At 41.5% G+C, this 21,507-nt stretch overlaps 2 protein-coding genes across 2 annotated transcripts in view; both read left to right on the plus strand.

Annotated features, from left to right (window-relative positions):
• The window catches only part of LOC126106112 (trichohyalin-like), a 134,881-nt gene extending 131,878 nt beyond the window's left edge, over positions 1-3,003 (plus strand). Inside the window, exon 12 of the mRNA XM_049912358.1 lies at positions 2,681-3,003. Within this exon, the coding sequence (XP_049768315.1) occupies positions 2,681-3,003 (323 nt within the window). The remainder of the gene's footprint in view (positions 1-2,680) is intronic.
• Positions 3,004-3,385: 382 nt separating this feature from the next.
• The window catches only part of LOC126106113 (uncharacterized), a 57,491-nt gene continuing 39,369 nt past the window's right edge, over positions 3,386-21,507 (plus strand). Inside the window, exons 1-2 of the mRNA XM_049912359.1 lie at positions 3,386-3,391; positions 13,838-13,903. Of these exons, the coding sequence (XP_049768316.1) occupies positions 3,386-3,391; positions 13,838-13,903 (72 nt within the window). The remainder of the gene's footprint in view (positions 3,392-13,837; positions 13,904-21,507) is intronic.

Raw genomic sequence — 21,507 nt, forward strand, 5'->3', positions numbered from 1 at the left:
TAATTAGAAAAATGACAAACTATTGGGAGACACACGAGGAAAGGATGGAGCAGGTGAAAGGCTACAGTGTAAGACGTAATTATCACTGTAATGGGAATCAAATACATTTGACTGGGACATTTAGGCAAGTGAGCTGATGGTTTCGTGTCCCAGGAAAGTCCTATGCTGGATTTCAAGGCAAAAGGACGACGAGTGAATGAATGGTCGGGAGATGACATAACGACAGAAAACAAGAGAAGCGTCGATGCATTTAACTGAAGACTGTAATGCATGAGTAAGTGTAAAGTAGACAGTCGTCTTGCCTTCTATGACGCTGATGATGACCAGACTCTTAACACACATGTATTCATAAATTTGTGGAAAACTGCACAAGCAACATTCGCTCGGAAAAACACAAAATAAATAACACCAAAGTTGCCTACACTGATTTCGTTGTAGCACTAAGCCATAGTAAGCAAACCTCTGGCGCTGTAATCCAGTCACATCACCTATCCTTGTCAGATAGGTGATTTCTCAGGCCAATTAGAAAATTTAGAAAGACATATGTGATCATATGCAAAATTATGATTGTGATGTAAATATTGCCCTGCGTCGTCGATTTATTAGCACTGGTCAAACATTTAACTGAGACATTAAACTGAGACTTTCCAAGAGTCATGGTGAGGAATTTTGATTAATACTGTGTATTCAGTATCACAAAGCTTATGGAATAGGACCTTGATCATATCCCACGGTTGCTCCATCCATGTCTACTCAATAGCGAATGAGAAACGAACGCTAGGACAGCTAGCGAGGAGCATCAATAATCTACAACCGCCCCCCACATACACACAAACATACATACGTACATACATGCATTCTGGACAGAAATTTAACATCAAGAAATGCACATTACTCCTCCTCAATCACAAACGCTGCGGTCGCTGAGAAGTGACTTCTCCCCAATCTGGTATTTATTTGCTTTTTTAAACAAAGATGAATTGTTACTATCCTATTCTCTGCAGTTATGTTAAACTTAGAACAATAGGTGTGGGTACAGTGCTAATGAAAAACATCCTATAATGAATGTCATTACACATAGACATATACTGACAGCTTTTAAAGCTCAAAACAATGAGTTACAAGAGTTTGAAGATCACCAATAATAAAATCTCGAGTATACTTCGACTAAAGTATCCTGAAACTTGAAGTATTGCTTCTGTGTAGCTAAGAAGTCTAACCATGTGTTTCACAATGGTTTCCTGTGAACATAAATGTTGGAGGAGCTGGCTGGAGTACAGTGGAATGTATTTATCTCGTTCCGCTGGCGAGCACTTGCCTCTCAGCTGACGAACTGTCGTCACTTTCAGTTCTAAAGAAGTAACATCACATTCCTCTTCACTGCCTGAGCCGCTAAATTCAATGCCAAACTCAGGATCACTGTAGCCATCCTTTCTTGAAAGCACTGATTAAACAACAGTACAAGAGGGTGTCTGAAGGCGTGCGTTTTGTTGGCGAGTATCCAAACCTGCACACAATAAAGAAGTGGCAACCACCTCAAGCAAAACACGACAGCTGCGCTACAAATGTAGTACCAGATGCCAAACGCGTAACTATCAGTGCTGAAAAGGGTATAAGCGGGGTTTCATTTGTTTGAGAATCTTTTCTTATGTTGCCCTAGTGTAGTTAGGATTTTAAGTTTCTCTCAGAATAATAAAAATGAGATAACTCGGTGTTTTAAGTTAAGGGCTTTAATCACTTCAGTTTATGGAATTAGAAGCATAAAACATGAACGTAAAGCTCCACGCTCCTAATGGTGAAGGATGAGAAGGAGATCAAACATTTTTATGTGGTCTTCATTTTTATGTGGTCTTTAAGACCCGATCACACTCCCCCCCCCCAACTCCTTTTGTATTCCCCTCCTCTGCCATTCCCCACTCCCTGTCGCGTCTGCCCCCCCCCCCCCCCACCCCTCTTATGGGTCCTCATCCTCCATCGGCTCCTTACCCCCCTCCATTCTTCGTTTTTCCTCTCCTTCCCCCCTTTTTATTTTCCCATCATCTGTCCAGGTTCCCCCTGTCTGCCCTCGGCTGTGGTATGTCATATTTGCCAACTTTTCAGTGCAGTAATCAAGCGAATGTTCAGTGTTGTTCGTCTTTCCAATGTGTTGCGAACAGAAATCATGCTGTTGCTGGGCGTGAATTTTATGTCTCTTGTGAACAGAAACAAGACTGTCGCCGTGTTTTTTAATTGTCTGTCTATTATTTTACCTGTCTGCTTCATATGTATTTCATTAGCACCATAATCCCTTTGTTCTATGTTTTAAGTTCCACGATTTTCCGCCATGTTACCATTTAAGTCTCCGATTTTATCGCCTGTTTTTATTATTTATTATCTTCATCCTTTTAAAACAAATTCTGTAGGCTGAAGAGCAGCATACTAAGCTGCTGCCAGCCCGACCCCTTCGGGGGGGATCGAAACTCAATAAAGCAAAGAAAAAAAATCGATCACAGGTACAACTTTTTTAAAGTAGATTGTTAAATGAGGTGTGCTTATTAGCTGTAGTGCAATTTGAGTATCTACAAACAGAAGTGCAGCCGATGTTAAATTGCAGATACTCTCGAGTCGGTTCATACGTTACCTCAGACACTAGCCAGTGTGACAAACTCGCAAACATGCAGTGGTGCCATTGTGGTTGCAGACTCTGAGGCGGTGGTTCGCGAGGCGGTGAGCGTGGAGTGCGGCCGCGTGCTGGCGACGCTGTCACGGCACGAGCAGGAGGCGCGCGACCGCCTGGAGCTGGTGTGCCAGGAGCTGATCAAGGGCCAGCTGGACAGGCTGGGCCGCTGCTGCGACCGCGGGCTGCAGGAGATCAGGGAGGCGGTGAGTCACCCGCAGCTGCTGTCTGACCCACACCCCGCACCCCGAACCCTGCCCCACCGCTCTGCACAGTGTGGGCCTGTGCACCTGCTGTTCCCTACTCTCACCGACGTCTCCATTCAGCTGGGCCTTCAGCAGATATGACAGGTGGTGTGTCACTTGCAGCTGTTCATCTGCTGTCTCAGTCTCTGTCCACCACCTCCATTCAGTGGGAGCTGCAGAAGATAAGGGATGTGACATGTCACTCACAGTTGCTCACGTACTGTCTCATATTTTGCCCATCCCCTCCAATCATTTGGACCTTCAGGAGATATGAACATGAGTATATAACCCACAGCTGTTCACCTGCTGTCCATTTCCTCCTTTCAGTGGGGTCAGCAGGAGATAAGGAAGGTGTCTGTCACTCACAGCAGCACACCTGTTGCCCCATAATGTGCTGATACCCTTCGTGCAGTGAGCACGCTGTTGTCGAGGCATTACGTGGCACACTGACGTGAGATGGATTGGCTGGTAGGGGTGAGAGGCCATGGTGGTAGGGCGAAGTTGACTAGTTCGGCCCAGTGAGCTCACTTGTCCGGCTGTGGTATAGTTCTTTAAAGCAGTGAGCTCATCTCCAAATCGACTAGTGTGCTTAGACTTAGAGATTCCTTCTTGAGCAAGAGAACATGCCAATGTGCAGCATATTTGATACGTGACAGGCTGTGTATAGTATACTGAAAAAGTGTATCATAATTTTTACTCTGTAGGTGAAGGCCCCAGCAGTGCCATCGATTTTTTAAAACTATCTATACGGTGATTTAGGTTAAGGTCCCAGGTATCACACCCTGCAGCTATTCACCTGGTGGGCAAACGTTTGTAAGTAAGCAACGAGAAAAAAAGTTCGAAAATGTTTCATGATGCTCAGTAGCTTTAAAAATGTCGTGTTGTATAGACTAGCTGTGCAGCACAATGGACAGGGTAAAGCTCTCACAAACAGTAAGTCACAGCTTCGAATCTCGTCAGGAGCCCAAATTTCTTTTTATTTTTAAATATTTATCAAAATGACTTTGTTCATTATCTTTATTCAATTAATTTGTTTAAATGTATTTTCTTATTTGAGTTCCTTTGTCACATTATATTAATCATCATATCAATTTTTCCATTTTCTCTCATTTTTCTTGTAGTCATTCTTTTTCCAGTTGCAATCTTTGTTATGTGACGTTATTTAACTTTATGAATTAATTTCGATTTCATTTCTTTCATTTATCATCCTATATTTTTATCCATGATAATACATTCATTATTCCTACTCCGCATTTAGTTTTAATTTTGTTTTACTTTTAATTACTTCTTCCATTTAAATCTTCATCTAAGTTGTTTTGTCTATAGTGCAATATGAATTTATGTTTAAAATGTTTGTGTGACGATTATGTTCCAAAAAAATGCACATCTTGCAACAGAAAATACAATTTTGACACCATTGCACTGTCAATATAGCGACATTATTTCGTCTTGTGGTTTTTAAATAACAGATCGGGATTTTCAAGTGCTTAAACTTTATAGTAGGTAAATAAATGTATTTAAATTCACATTTGCAAAAATTCTGATGGAAAAAGAATGATGTAAAGAAAAAAATGTGAACAAATATAATACTTCATACGGTGGGTAAAAGCTGTGACAAAGAAATAGAAGAAAGCTTACACTTAAACCAATTAATCGAATAAAAATAATGATTAAAGCCATTTTGACAAAGATTTAAAAATACAAAAAATTTAAGCATCTGAAGAGATTCGATCCCACAACATTCTGCATGTGAAACTCTCCCCCTAGCCGTTATGCTACTCAAATAGTATTTATAATGCTACGTTTTCAAAGCTATGGGAGTCACGTTAAATACCGACATCATTTTTCGTGAATTACTCGCAAACGAAGGTCCAGCAGGGTGAATGGCTTCATGGTATGATACCTGGGATCTTATCCTGCATAACCATAGAGATCGTTTCTAAAAGTCGATCCCACCGCTGGGAGCCTCCCCTTATCATGTGACAACTCTTGTTTTGAAAAATGAAGAAACAGCAGGACAATTGCTGTTTCTTCATTGTATACATGACCCGTTTCGGAACACTTTAAGTTCCATCATCTGACACACGAAAAAAATCACTTTATCATTCTGAGGTCATCCTCACCCCAAATGTCGTCATGGACTCATTGGTGTGAGGATGATCTCAGAATGATTAAGTTATTTCATTTGTTAAACCAGATCATTGAACTTTAAGTGTCGCAAAATCGTTCATGAACGCAATAAAAGTTTGTGGATTAAGCAACTGTTCTGCGCTTTCTTCATTTTTCAAAATGAACTTATACAGTTTCGGCTGCCCCATAAGAAGAATTCACCTTTTGGCTATACTCTCCCTGTTTGCTTTGGGATATTATGGGTGGTTTGTCAATGTTTTGTTTCATCATCTCACCTTTATGCAGTGTACTTGAAAGAAAACTTAACGTTCTTCATCAACCAAATGGCGCTAAATGTTAAATACTACACTTTTATCAGACGAGGGTCTGTTTTCGCCATCATTTCGTGAACTTTACTTATTGAAACATTTTTTTTACTTTTTTCTTATTGTAAATGTACTTTTTACACATTTCTGGTTACCGTGTGTCTTATTTCGTATGACCCCATAAAACCATACACAGGTTCACATTCATACTGCCTTTTGCACTGTGGTGTACAGAAACAACATTTTCGGACAAATGCTTAACATTAAAAGACTGCCACAAAGAGAGGCAGAAAATTGGTTAAGACATTCAGCTCACATGTAGAAGGATTGGGGTTCAAATTACATCTGTCTATCAGCATTGCCGGCCGTGGTGGCCGAGCGGTTCTAGGCGCTACAGTCTGGAACCGCGCGACCGCTACGGTCGCAGGTTCGAATCCTGCCTGGGGCATGGATGTGTGTGATGTCCATAGGTTAGTTAGGTTTAAGTAGTTCTAAGTTATAGGGGACTGATGGCCTCAGAAGTTAAGTCCCATAGTGCTCAGAGCCATTTGAACCATCTATCAGCATTGAGATTTTTCTTGTGTTTCACCAAGGTACATAAAACAGGTCAGGACAACTAAAGAAGCATACGACATATTATAAAAGAGGACAAAATGTATAGGACATGCAACAGGTTACACAATCTCTGAAGTTAATGTGGACTAAATGCGATATGCTTTTAATAGTTTCTACAACGAAACTCTGCCACGAAATCTGGCAGCAAACTGGAATAAATTGTGGTCATATCCAGAACGTACAAATACAAAGAGACAATCTATTCTTTCACTGTGTGATATCAATGGTAATGTTACCAACGACTGCCTCTTCAAAGCATAGTCAGTAATCATAGTTTTGTATAAGTATCTCATGAAAGAGGATGCAGTAATAATTCGAATAGAGAACAACTACTAACAAGAGAAATTTACCGTAGATACCCTCCTTGTAGCGAAGCAGCTTAAATCATTTAATAAAAGAAAGTCTTCAATACAAACTGTATACCATCAAGGTTCTTTCAGAGTTTGAAATACATCCATTTTTAGTAATTACACGCAGCCGCTCTTTCAATCTAAAGTGGGTGTGTAAAGACTACAAATCTTGTCAGATCACAAAAATACACTAGATGGGAAACAGAACTAATCTGCTGCATTGTAGGCCCCTTATCAGTGGCGCCTATTGGCAGTATAATTTTAGAATTCAAATTGTGCTCTAACATTATGAAATACTTTGATGACAATAATCTGTTAATATATAAGCACCTTGATTCTACTCTCTAACAGCACGTGGGAAAAATGCAAACTTAAATCATTCCATGCCAGCTGTGGTTTATCTTGTTTTAACAGAATTGTCATTTCTCTCCATTTGGTGGGACTCAGCAAAATATTTTGCTATTGGGGGAGGAAAGTTGGTGACTGTCATTTGGGGAAAGGAACTAGCTGCAACGAAGAACGCCTTTGTGTTGATGACTGCCATCCCATCTCTCCACTATACAAAACGAGCTGCCCTTCTCTGCGCACTTGCAATTCTCTGTATCAATATGGTCTGCTAAGGATCCCATACTGCATAACAGGACTCCGAAAGAGGATGGAGAAACCTAGTGTGTGCAATGCCTTCAGTAGACCTGTTGAATGTTCCAAGTGTTCTGTCAGGAAATCATAGTCTTTGATTCGCTTTGTCCACAGCATTAGCTGTGTTATTGTTGCAATCCAAGTTCATCGTAGTTGTACACATTTGATATTTAACTGAATCGTTAGCATTTATGTTTCTGTGATTTAGCATGTAACCGAAGTCTAATGGATTTTTTTAGTATTTGTGTCTGAGACCTCACATTTTTATTATTTAGTGTTCAAAAATGGTTCAAGTGGCTCTGAGAACTATGGGACTTAACTGCTGTGGTCATCAGTCCCCTAGAACTTAGCACTACTTAAACCTAACTAACCTAAGGACATCACTTACATCCATGCCCGAGGCAGGATTCGAACCTGCAACCGTAGCGGTCGCGCGGTTCCAGACTGTAGGGCCTAGAACCGCTCGGCCAGTCCGGCCGGCTTATTTAGTGTTAATTGCTACTTTTTGCACCATGCAAATATGTGGTCTTAATCATGTTGCACTTTTTTTTTATCTTTGATGACTTTACTAGGGTGTCAACGACAGCGTCACCTGAAAACTATCTAAGGGGGGCCCTTAGAATGTATTCTGTAATCGTTTATATAGATTAGAAACAACAGAGATCGTAGAACGATTCCATAGAAACCCTAGTGTGAGGTGTCAGTTGATCATCTGACATACTTCTGAGATTCTACGAGATCGGAATCTGTTGATCCACTCAGAGAACCGAAGACCCCATATGTGAACATGTGAAATAAAAAGCAAAGTCGTGCAGAGTCATGTACTGACTATCTGTACAGGGGTGGCCCAGTTCAACATGAAACATGGGTACCACAACCCAATAGAAATATAGGTAAAGGTTGCCATCCAGCTACTGTATGAAACTAAAGATCACTACAACAATCTGATTTATTGCTAGATGCATTAATGCAAGTATACCCTCGGAATAAACAATAAAAGTTTTGGTAAACATTTTTGGAAAGCAGTGATCAATTAATTGTTATATTTTGACTAAAGTTCAGTCTTGATCACTCATGTATGTTTTAATGATATAGGTAACCGGTTTCGGTTCTTTCTACAGAACCATCATCAGACCTGTGGATAAATTTTAAGAAATACTAGATACCAATCTTTAAATAAAATGAAAGTGTCTAATGATGTCAAAATTTAACAAGATAAGATAAAATTAATTATACCCATGGCTCCCTTAGGATGGTAGGCGGAGCTCTCCTCGCTGCTACGCAGTCAACTGATGGTTTGAGTGCTGAGCACGAGCTTAAATATGCAGAGCCTCCGCCTACTTCCTGTCACACTACTTCACAACTGCCAATCAGCGTTCATAATATGACGCCATCGTCAAAGTATAAAAGTAGGAAATACACTAATAACATAAAATTGATTCATTTAAATGTCTGATTAAAAGATAGTTAGTATGTCTACAGCTTATTTATATTTTACATAAAAACAGTGAACTACGATGTGTAATAGTTGTGCCCTCTATAGGCAACCTTAGTACTATTACAGTGCCAGTTACATCAAAGATGTGAAAGTCTTTGGCGTTGTGGTATATATCGATTATACCGAGTCGCCTGCATCATAATTGCATCTTTGTTGGATGCTGCATAATCGTCTTACTTTAACTGCAGTTTTTATAGCAATATTCTTTATAGTTGTAGGGTAGCAGCCAAGAGTACGTTCCACATTATGTATATCTGAATAACTGATAAGACTGCTGATTAAATTTTTTAATCATCGATCTAAAAGTTCTTATAATAATCAATGTCAATCAATATCCAATCCAAATCTAGTAATGTAACATATGTACAACAAAAGAGTAGTATTTTATGGATTAAATCTGAAATTAGAGAAGCTTTTAAGATAAAAGATCTTTTAAATGTCGAAATGTATAGTCTGCATTTATTGCTAAGTAACGAACTCTCATCTTTGATTTTTTCTATTTTACTAAGCAGCATTGATGAGAAAATAGACTTTTTACGTAAAGCGATTACCCAAAGATATCAGAGAAAAATTGATTTACTCGTAGCTAAACAACAAAATAAGCTTTTAGAGAAGGTCAACAATATACATCAATTTTATCCAAGGACAATGAATCTTACAGATATTCAGTTCACAAAGTCCGAAATGTCGCTACTTGACAAAGGCTTAAAATATAACTTAACTCCCCCACTAAATAATACGAATGTTAAACACATAATTGCTGATGTTATAGCAACAAGCAAAATATCGAAAATAAATAAACCCGAAGCATGTAAGATAGCCCTAAAAACGAAGGATTTAATTTTAAAAGAGAAAAATAAACTGCATAGAAAAACTGAAGATAAAACACTTAAAAATATCAATAATAAACTACTAGCAGAGAAAGCAATTGTGGTAAAGGCCGATAAAGGAAATACCCTTGTTATTATTAAAGAAGACGATTATATATTTAAAACACTCTCATTTTTTAATGAAAATGGGATTGTTGAAGTAACTAAAGACCCCACTCCAAAGTTCCAGTTAAAGATCAAGAAATTAGTCGATGAAAATAATCACCTCTTGACCCCTGAAGAAAAGAATATGATGAAAAATATGAATCCCCAAATACCTAAATTAAGATCACAGATTAAACTGCATAAAAAAAGAGAAATCTATACGACCTATTGTCAACTACAAAAGCAGTCCTTCATATAAACTAAATATGAAACTTAATAAAATTTTGAAAGCATTCTATACATATGACAGCAATTTCAGTATCAAAAACAGTTATGAACTAGCACAACAAATCCACAATATAGACATTCCAACCAGTGCAAGTTTCGCCTCACTAGATATTAAAAATTTATATACAAATATACCCATTAATGAGACAATTAATATATTTAGGGATAACTTAATACAATACAAAAATATGACTAAAGACGAAATAATCGAATTTATAGAACTGCTTGAATGCACTTTAGATTACAATTATTTCTCTTTTAATACTAAAATCTATTGTCAGAAAGATGGCTTAGCAATGGGAAATTCTTTAGCTGGGACAGTTGCAGACATTTTCGTGAACCACATTGAGACGCAATTCCTGAAAAATAACCCTGACATCGCAAATAAAATCATATATTACAAGCGATATGTAGATGATACATTATTGCTTTATAATGGCTCAAAAGATGAAATTGAGAAACTTACTATAAAATTAAACTCTACGCATCCGAAGTTACAATTTACAGTTGAGCATGAAAATCGAAAATCTATCAACTACCTAGATCTCACTACAACTAATAACAATGGGAAACATTTATTTGCCATATACAGGAAACCTACAACCACTGATGTTATTATTAATGCCACATCATGTCATCCTGACAAGTATAAAAAAGCATTTTTTAAGTCTATGATACACCGAATACTAAAATTACCGCTAGATGCTAATGAAATCAAAAAGGAAATGACCATCTTAAAACAAATTGCAAAAACCAACTCTTTCGACACACGACAGGTAGATATCATTTTTAATAAAGTACAACAATCACAAAGCACTCCACTAATAGGTAATCCAAAATATATGAAGATGACATATATGGGAAACATATCAGATAGAATTACTAATTTATTCAAAAATTCTGGAATAACAATAGCATTTACAACTGACAATACTTTACAACAAAAATTAAGACATACAGTAAGTAAAGACAATGGAAAATCTACCAGATCAGGAGTGTACAAGATCCAATGTAGAGACTGTGAGAAAATATATATCGGCCAAACAGGTCGAAATTTTGCAGTAAGGTACAAAGAACATACGTCGGGTACCTCACGAACAAAGTCTGTATTTGGCCATCATATAGCATTCAATAATCATGCTGAGGGGACAGTAGAACAGAATTTACAAGTTCTGCATTATGCAAATAAAGGCTTACTTATGAATATCCTAGAAGAAATTGAGATATATGCTCATTTGAAAACCAAATCATCGGTGCTGCTCAATGAACAATTAGATTTTCGCGAAAAATATTATTACGACCTTTTTGACGAAATTTTATAGTAAAAGCATCTACTCTTTTGTTTTTTATAAAATATAAGACTAGTTATACCCATGGCAAAAGCAATGTATGTAAAATATACAGCAAAACATAAAAAAAAATTAAATTGACATTGATTATTATAAGAACTTTTAGATCGATGATTAAAAAATTTAATCAGCAGTCTTATCAGTTATTCAGATATACATAATGTGGAACGTACTCTTGGCTGCTACCCTACAACTATAAAGAATATTGCTATAAAAACTGCAGTTAAAGTAAGAGGTTATGCAGCATCCAACAAAGATGCAATTATGATGCAGGCGACTCGGTATAATCGATATATACCACAATGCCAAAGACTTTCACATCTTTGATGTAACTGGCACTGTAATAGTACTAAGGTTGCCCATAGAGGGCACAACTATTACACATCGTAGTTCACTGTTTTTATGTAAAATATAAATAAGCTGTAGACATACTAACTATCTTTTAATCAGACATTTAAATGAATCAATTTTATGTTATTAGTGTATTTCCTACTTTTATACTTTGACGATGGCGTCATATTATGAACGCTGATTGGCAGTTGTGAAGTAGTGTGACAGGAAGTAGACGGAGGCTCTGCATATTTAAGCTCGTGCTCAGCACTCAAACCATCAGCTATGTTCTGAACATGTAGCCACATTTGAAATTACATATGGATCAGAATCGTGGATTATGACATCCGTGTGTGGGCAGTATTCACATGAGACTTTTGCTGAGCAACTAAGAGATATATCACAACTTTCTAGGCACAAAAGATTACTCATACTTAGTGACTTTAATGCACCGTCGTGTCTATGGCACGCAGACAGAACAGACAATAGCGGACAAATCGTATTTGACACAATAAATGAATGCAGCCTCTTTGTTCTAAAGAAACCAGGGCGAACACCTACATACTGCAACAACGCCGGAGGATCCAGTAATATTAACATCTCGCTAGCAAATGCTGTGTCCATAATACACATCAACAAATGGGAAATACTAGAAAATGTGACATTCGTCGTGGCATACTATCCACAAGCTCATTAAGGAATTGTTGGTCCAGATTATCGCACTCCTCAACGGTGATTCGGTGTAGACCCCTCAGAGTGGTTGCTGGGTCATGTCTTCATAAACAGCCCTTTTCAATCTATCCCAGGCACGTTCGATAGGGTTCATGTCTGGATAACATGCTGGCCACTCTAGTCGAGCGATGTCTTTATCCCGAAGGAAGTCATTCACAAGATGTGCTCGATGGGGGCGCGAATTGTCGAGCGTGAAGACGAATGGCTTGCCAGTATGCTGCCGATATGGTTGCGTTATCGGTGGGAGGATGGCATTCACGTATCGTTCAGCCATTACGGCGCCTTCCATGACGACCAACGGCGTACATCGGCCCCACATAATGCCACCCCAAAACAGTAGGGAACCTCTACCTTGCTGCACTCGCTGGACCGTGTGTCTAAGGCATTCAGACTGACCGGATTGCCTCCAAACACCTCTCCGACGATTGCCTGGTTGAAGGCATATGCGACACTCATCGGTGAAGAGAACGTGACGCCAATCCTGAGCGGTCCATTCGGCATGTTATTGGGAGCATCTGTAACGCGCTGCATGGTGTCGTGCTTGCAGAGATGGACCTCGCCATGGTGGTTGGGAGTGAAGTTGCGCATCATGCAGCCTATTGCGCACAGTGTGAGTCGTAACACGACGTCCTGTGGCTGCTCGAAAAGCATTATCTAACATGGTGGCGTTGCTGTCAGGGTTCCTCCGAGCTATAATCCGTAGGTAGCGGTCATCCGCCCTTGGGCGGCCTGAGCGAGGCATGTCATCGACAGTTCCTGTCTCCCTGTATCTCCTCCACGTCCGAACAACATCACTTTGGTTCACTCCGAAATGCCTGGGCATTTCCCTTGTTAAGAGCCCTTCCTGACACAATGTAACAATGCGGACGCGATCGAACCGCGGTCTTGACCGTCTAGGCATGGTTGAACTACAGACAACACGAGCCGTGTACCTCCTTCCTGGTGGAATGACTGGAACTGATGGGCTGTCGGACCCACTCCGTCTAATAGGCGCTGCTCATGCATAGGTGTTTACATCTTTGGGTGGATTTAGTGACATCTCTGAACAATCAAAAGCACTGTGTCTGTGATACATTACCCACAGTCAACGTCTGTCTTGAGAAATTATGGGAACTGGGGTGATGCAAAACTTTTTTTGATGTGTGTACCTTCATCATTAAGTTACATGTTTATCAATACGTATCGAATCCCTGAATAGGAACCAGTGGAGATACATAATACATGCATACATCACTCATGAAGTAAACATTGAGATAAACTTTATATGTTTCTTGAAAATAATCATAAACATAAATAATCATTTACCTTTTTAATAATAGTAGAGAAATCCTCCACATAAAAAAACCCTATGTTTTCAAATACAATATTCTGTTTGTCTGTTATGCTATGGCACACGATGTGGCTAATCTTTACTAAGAGACTGTCCTTTAATAAAAATAGTACCACTTCTGGAGAATTAGTTGTCTATTCTCAGACCTCAAACGTCAAGGATCCCTACACCAACGGCGTAGCACGTCTCTTGGCACTAAGCTACCTGCCACTTGAGGATGCATTAATCCTCCACAATTGGTTCCATTATTAATAAAAGACGACACCATTTTGTTCACTGTTTCAGACTCTGGAGGTACCATCGTCACTTTCCTTTTAAGAAGTCGCGAAATCTGGAATGACGGCATGTTACACTGGTGGTATTCCTGATCTTTGTTTTTCTTTCTTGTTTTTCCAGATCGAAAAGGCAACGGATCAGATTAACTCAGGAATTCGAGATTCTGCTGACAGTGCAGTCCACAAGGTAAGCCCCTCTACACTATCAGTGGCTAATGAATCACCGTGTTTGGTCTTCTTTCGTCAGTAGTAGGGATGTGGAAAACCGAGCTGTTAAGAGCGATACTTCTGAATAACTGGTATTTTCCGGTATTTTTTTGGCTTCGGTTACAACAGACGTTTTTTTATTATTTGCTAAGAACCGTGTAAAGGAATCAAAATATCAATTAACGACAGAAGCAGTGTTAAAATTTTTGGTTTTTAGCTAAACCTCTTTTAAAAACGAGTAATTTTTTTCGTAAGATTTCCATTGCTTTAAAATATTAAATTACAATAGAAAATAGGATAAGCGACCAGTGCTAGTTTAATAACAATGCTGACGGTAACGAGTAACAATACTGTTACATCATTGCTGAGACGTTACTGTAACCATTAGGCTCGTTTCACACTGGGACACTGGTGACGGTCGCCAGTGACGGTCACCGGTGACTGTGGTGAACACTCCTGGATCACCGGTGTCCGAAACTGCAGATATTGCCAGCTGATTAGTTAGTGAAATGGACTTGAGTGAGGAGGAACTATTGTTAGAACTTCTAAGCTGGAGGAGGAGGAGAATGAGGTCAAAACGTTTACTACACGTACATCAACTGCTACATGATAGGATGGAGAAAAGATTGTTTTATACTCTTTATGTCGTTTGAGGATACGTTAACTATTCATGTCACCTCGTTTAGCCCGTAGAGGAAATATTGCGAACAGCATCAGAGATGACCTTGCAAACTACTTCGTTGTCCCTGAAGCTGAAGTGGCTTAGCAGCTGCAAAAAATTTAAGTGCTAGAAAGGTAACGTGAACGTTAATGTTGTTAGGCCTCATTTTTTATCTGACATTGTATTTGTGATGTGCATTCTGCAATTAGTACTATGTTAACTGTAAGAAGTCACATTATTGTATTCACTGAACTGACTGGAAGTTACAATTAAAATTATAGTGTGTAAGGAACTTGTACCTCAATATTATAATAAATGAATAAAATTCATTATTGTAGTAGCCACATACGAGTAAATAACTGTAACTAAGAATAATATTTTAACTCTATTTTTTGAACCATATGGCGGAACGACTTAAGACGCAGAAGAAAAGAGGGCGATGGATGCGAATGACCTTGAAGGTTACTACCCTCCTAGCCACCACTTTGTTGCTGTAGTCACCGCTTTTGACATCCCAAATAGTGGGACGACTTTCCATATCACTTATAAAATCTTCTGTGTTAATGTAATCTAAATTAATGGCTACAGTGTGTAGAGTATAATCCAGTACTGGCCATTCAAACTGCTACACCAAGAAGAAATGCAGATAATAAAGGAGTATTCATTGGACAAATATATTATACTAGATCTGAAATGTGATTACATTTTCACGAAATTTGGGTGCATAGATACTAAGAAATCAGTACCCAGAACAACCACCTCTGGCCGTAATAACGGCCTAGATACGCCTGGACATTGAGTTAAACAGAGCCTGGATAGCGTGTACAGGTACAGCTGCCCATGCAGCTTCAACACGATATCACAGTTCATCAAGAGTAGTGACTGGCGTATTGTGACGAGCCAGTTGCTCGGCCACCATTGACCAGACGTTTTCATTTGGTGAGAGATCTGAAGAATGTGCTGGCCAGGGCAGCAGTCGAACATTTTCTGTATCCAGAAAGGCCCTACAGTACCTGCAACATGCGGTCGTGCATTATCCTGCTGAAATGTAGGGTTTCGCAGGGATCTAATGAAGGGTAGAGCAACGGGTCGTAACACGTCTGAAATGTAACGTCCACTGTTCAAAGCGCCGTCAATGCGAACAAGAGGTGACCGAGACATGTAACCAATGGCACCCCATACCATCAAGCCGGGTGATACGCCAGTATGGCGATGACGAATACACGCATCCAATGAGCGTTCACCGCGATGTCGCCAAACACGGATGCGACCATCATGATGCTGTAAACAGAACCTGGATTCATCCGAAAAAATGATGTTTTGCCACTCGTGCACCCAGGTTCGTCGCTGAGTACACCACCGCAGACGCTCTTGTCTGAAATGCAGCGTCAAGGGTAACCGCAGCCGTGGTCTCCGAGCTGATAGTCGATGCTGCTGCACACGTCGTTGAACTGTTCATGCAGATGGTTGTTGACTCAGGGATCGAGACGTGGCTGCCCGATCCGTTACAGCCATGCAGATAAGGTGCCTGTCATCTCGACTGCTAGTGATACGAGGCCGTTGGGATCCAGCACGGCGTTCCGTATTACCCTCCTGAACCCACCGATTGCATATTCTGCTAACAATCATTGAATCTCGACCAATGCGAGCAGCAATGTCGCGATACGATAAACCGCAATCTCGATAGGCTACAATCCGACCTCTATCAAAGTCGGAAACGTGGTGGTACGCATTTCTCCTCCTTACACGAGACACAACAACGTTTCACCAGGCAACGCCGATCAACTGCTGTTTGTGTATGAGAAATCGGTTGAAAACTTTCCTCATGTCAGCACGTTGTAGGTGTCGCCACCGGCGCCAACGTTGTGTGAATGCTCTGAAAAGCTAATCATTTGCATATCACAGCATCTTCTTCCTGTCGGTAGAGTTTCGAGTCTGTAGCACGTCATCTTCGTGGTGTCGCAATTTTAATGGCCAGCCGTGTTAATGAAATCTAAACTCATGGCTACAATGTGTATAGTATAATATATAATGAATATTTCGCGGCACTGTCTCGGAAATGACTGCCTGCCTGTTGGCAAATCTGCAGTGCTGTGTCTGTGGTCTGTGTCCCAGTGCGAACACTGCAATTCAAACTAATGCATGGCCAGCGGTGACTGCCGTGAACACAGTGAGCCTGTCCGTCACATGTGGCGAGGGTGACTCAGTGCTGGGTCACAGTGGGCCCGTGAGGCGATGTAGTGTCCCGGTGTGAGTGCTCCAGTTCAAACGAATGTATCTCTGTCGGTGACCGTCACCAGTGTCCCTGTGTGAAACGGACCTTACCATGCGGTGTGGTCTCTTAGGCGGTACGCTTGTACATGCATTGTGCAAGACTTGCCCCACCTGGTTTGTACGGTAGTTTCTGACAGTCGTCACCGGACATCCGACGTATTACAGAATGGGACCAACTAATATTTTCACAAAGTGACATAGCAAAGAAGTACAATGCTCAGTTTGCTTTGCAAAATTAGAAACTGGAGGAGCCACAAGAAACTTGTGACTTCATATTAGGAAGAAACTTAAAATTTAATTGCTCATTAATAGTTTACGATGAAAATAGAAAATACCTCACCTGCTGTCAGTGTCTACATGTTGTTGCGGTCTTCAGTCCTGACACTGATTTGATACAGCTCTCCATGCTACTCTATCCTGTGCAAGCTGCTTCATCTCCCAGTACCTACTGCAGCCTACATCCTTCTGAATATGCTTAGTGTATTCATCTCTTGGTCTCCCTCTACGATGTTTACCCTCCACGCTGCCCTCCAATACTAAAGTGGTGATCCCCTGATGCCTCAGAACATGTCCTACCAACCGATCCCTTCTTCTAGTCAAGTTGTGCCACAAACTCCTCCCCAATTCTATACAATACCTCCTCATTGGTTATGTAATCTACCCATCTAATCTTCAGCATTCTTCTGTAGCACCACATTTCGAAAGCTTCTATTCTCTTCTTGTCCAGACTATTTACCGTCCATGTTTCACTTCCGTACATTGCTACACTCCACTCAAATACTTTCAGAAACGACTTCCTGACACTTAAATCTATACTCGATGTTAACAAATGTTTCTTCTTCAGAAACGCTTTCCTTGCCATTGCCAGTCTACATTTTATATCATCTCTACTTCGACCATCATCAGTTATTTTGCTCCCCAAATAGCAAAACTCCTTTACTACTTTAAGTGTCTCATTTCCTAATCTAATTCCCTCAGTATCAACCGACTTAATTCCACTACATTCCTTTATCCTCGTTTTGCTTTTGCTGATGTTCATCTTATGCCCTCCTTTCAAGACACTGTCCATTCCGTTCAACTGCTCTTCCAGGTCCTTTGCTGTCTCTTGAAGAATTACAATGTCATCGGCGAACCTCAAAGTTTTTATTTCTTCTCCATGGATTTTAATACCTACTTCGATTTTTTCTTTTGTTGCCTTTACTGCTTGCTCAATATACAGATTGAATAACATCGGGGAGAGGCTACAACCCTGGCGCACTCCCTCCCCAGCCACTGCTTCCCTTTCATGGCCCTCGACTCTTATAACTGCCATCTGGTTTCTGTACAAATTCTAAATAGTGTTTCGCTCCCTGTATTTTACCCCTGCCACATTCAGAATTTGAAAGAGAGTATTTCAGTCAACATTGTCAAAAGCTTTCTGTAAGTCTACAAATGCTAGAAAAGTAGGTTCGACTTTCCTTAATCTACACTCCTGGAAATGGAAAAAAGAACACATTGACACCGGTGTGTCAGACCCACCATACTTGCTCCGGACACTGCGAGAGGGCTGTACAAGCAATGATCACACACACGGCACAGCGGACACACCAGGAACCGCGGTGTTGGCCGTCGAATGGCGCTAGCTGCGCAGCATTCGTGCACCGCCGCCGTCAGTGTCAGCCAGTTTGCCGTGGCATACGGAGCTCCATCGCAGTCTTTAACACTGGTAGCATGCCGCGACAGCGTGGACGTGAACCGTATGTGCAGTTGACGGACTTTGAGCGAGGGCGTATAGTGGGCATGCGGGAGGCCGGGTGGACGTACCGTCGAATTGCTCAACACGTGGGGCGTGAGGTCTCCACAGTACATCGATGTTGTCGCCAGTGGTCGGCGGAAGGTGCACGTGCCCGTCGACCTGGGACCGGACCGCAGCGACGCACGGATGCACGCCAAGACCGTAGGTTCCTACGCAGTGCCGTAGGGGACCGCACCGCCACTTCCCAGCAAATTAGGGACACTGTTGCTCCTGGGGTATCGGCGAGGACCATTCGCAACCGTCTCCATGAAGCTGGGCTACGGTCCCGCACACCGTTAGGCCGTCTTCCGCTCACGCCCCAACATCGTGCAGCCCGCCTCCAGTGGTGTCGCGACAGGCGTGAATGGAGGGACGAATGGAGACGTGTCGTCTTCGGCGATGAGAGTCGCTTCTGCCTTGGTGCCAATGATGGTCGTATGCGTGTTTGGCGCCGTGCAGGTGAGCGCCACAATCAGGACTGCATACGACCGAGGCACACAGGGCCAACACCCGGCATCATGGTGTGGGGAGCGATCTCCTACACTGGCCGTACACCACTGGTGATCGTCGAGGGGACACTGAATAGTGCACGGTACATCCAAACCGTCATCGAACCCATCGTTCTTCCATTCCTAGACCGGCAAGGGAACTTGCTGTTCCAACAGGACAATGCACGTCCGCATGTATCCCGAGCCACCCAACGTGCTCTAGAAGGTGTAAGTCAACTACCCTGGCCAGCAAGATCTCCGGATCTGTCCCCCATTGAGCATGTTTGGGACTGGATGAAGCGTCGTCTCACGCGGTCTGCACGTCCAGCACGAACGCTGGTCCAACTGAGGCGCCAGGTGGAAATGGCATGGCAAGCCGTTCCACAGGACTACATCCAGCATCTCTACGATCGTCTCCATGGGAGAATAGCAGCCTGCATTGTTGCGAAAGGTGGATATACACTGTACTAGTGCCGACATTGTGCATGCTCTGTTGCCTGTGTCTATGTGCCTGTGGTTCTGTCAGTGTGATCATGTGATGTATCTGACCCCAGGAATGTGTCAATAAAGTTTCCCCTTCCTGGGACAATGAATTCACGGTGTTCTTATTTCAATTTCCAGGAGTGTATTTTCTAAGATAAGTCGTAGGATCTACATAATACGTCTTTATCTGCTTCTAGTCTTTGAAAACCTATAAATTAACACGAGAAATAGAGTTGTAAAATTTAAGTTTCCACCCTTTAGCACTGACTATTCGTGATGCCCAAATAGTAGTATCTTCGACGATTACATGATTTTTTAGAAAAGTTTCAAAAAATTGGATTCAGTTGTAGAATACCGGTGATTTTTTGTAAATTCAACGACTTACCACTTTTCGAGAGAATCAGCGAACGGTGGACGGACGAAATTTTCTTCTACTTGGCTACTGTATTTCATATGTTGATTCTATGTATCTTGAAACTAAAGCAGACAAAATTTTTCATTCTTTATTCGATTTCTACATTTATTGTCGGAAATAGTAGGAACAGAAAACCGATTATCGGTTATTTCAGAAACCGCTTATTTGAGCCGTTTTAAGTTTCACGTATAATTGTTGTTGAAAGAAAAACGGTATAACTGAAAACCGGTTGTTTTAGTGATAACTGACATCCCTAGTCAGTACACTTACAGTTAAATCGGAAATTTCGATCAAGCTCGTGCACGACGTTTCAGTATCCCACATTCGTAAACTGTGTGGCAGACAGGGTTTATGATACGAGTGGCAGTACGCACTACAACATCCTTGTGCAAAACCAGCTCCTGGTGGGCAACGCTGATCTCAGCCGTAGCAACTCAAGAGTCCATTATCAAAGTCACTGCTGCACCTAGCGCATACAGCGCGATGCCTTCAAAATGTTATTTGGAAAGAAAAGAAGCCCCCACGACTACACATGTGTAGTTTCCCAAAACCACAACTCTTATTGATGTGCTTAACCTTTTGACGTGGTTTTATCTATTGGTACAGCTTCTCGCGCAGCTTAATAAAATCATACACTACTGGCCATTGAAATTGCTACAACACGAAGATGTGCTACAGACGCGAAATTTAACCGACAGGTAGAAGATGCTGTGATATGCAAATGATTAGCTTTTCAGAGCATTCACACAAGGTTGGCGCCGATGGCGACACCTACAACGTGCTGACATGAGGAAAGTTTCCAACCGATTTCTCATACACAAACAGCAGTTGACCGGCGTTGCCTGGTGAAACGTTGTTGTGATGCATCGTGTAAGCAGCAGAAATGCGTACCATAACGTTTCCGACTTCGATAAAGGTCGGATTCTAGGCTATCGCGATTGCGGTTTATCGTATCGCGAAATTGCTGCTCGCGTTGGTCGAGATCCAATGACTGTTAGCAGAATGTGGAATCGGTGGGTTCAGGAGGGTAATACGGAAGGGGTGCTGGATCCCAACGGCCTCGTATCACTAGCTGTCGAGATGACAGGCATCTTATCCGCACGGCTGTAACGGATCGGGCAGCCACGTCTCGATAACTGAGGCAACAGATGGCGACGTTTGCAAGACAACAACCATCTGCACGAACAGTTCGACGACGTTTGCAGCAGCATGGACTATCAGCTCGGAGACCGTGGCTGCGGTTACCCTTGACGCTGCATCACAGACAGAAGTGCCTGCGATGGTGTACTCAACGACGAACCTGGGTGCACGAATGGCAAAACGTCATTTTTTCGGATGAATCCAGGTTCTGTTTACAGCATCATGACGGTCGCATCCGTGTTTGGAAACATGGTGGTGAACGCACATTGGAAGCGTGTATTCTTCATCGCCGCCGTGATGGTATGGGGTACCATTGGTTACACGTCTCGGTCACCTCTTGTTCGCATTG

This window comes from Schistocerca cancellata, chromosome 10, assembly GCF_023864275.1.
Source record: "Schistocerca cancellata isolate TAMUIC-IGC-003103 chromosome 10, iqSchCanc2.1, whole genome shotgun sequence".
In the NCBI taxonomy this organism is placed as follows: Eukaryota; Metazoa; Arthropoda; class Insecta; order Orthoptera; family Acrididae; genus Schistocerca; species Schistocerca cancellata.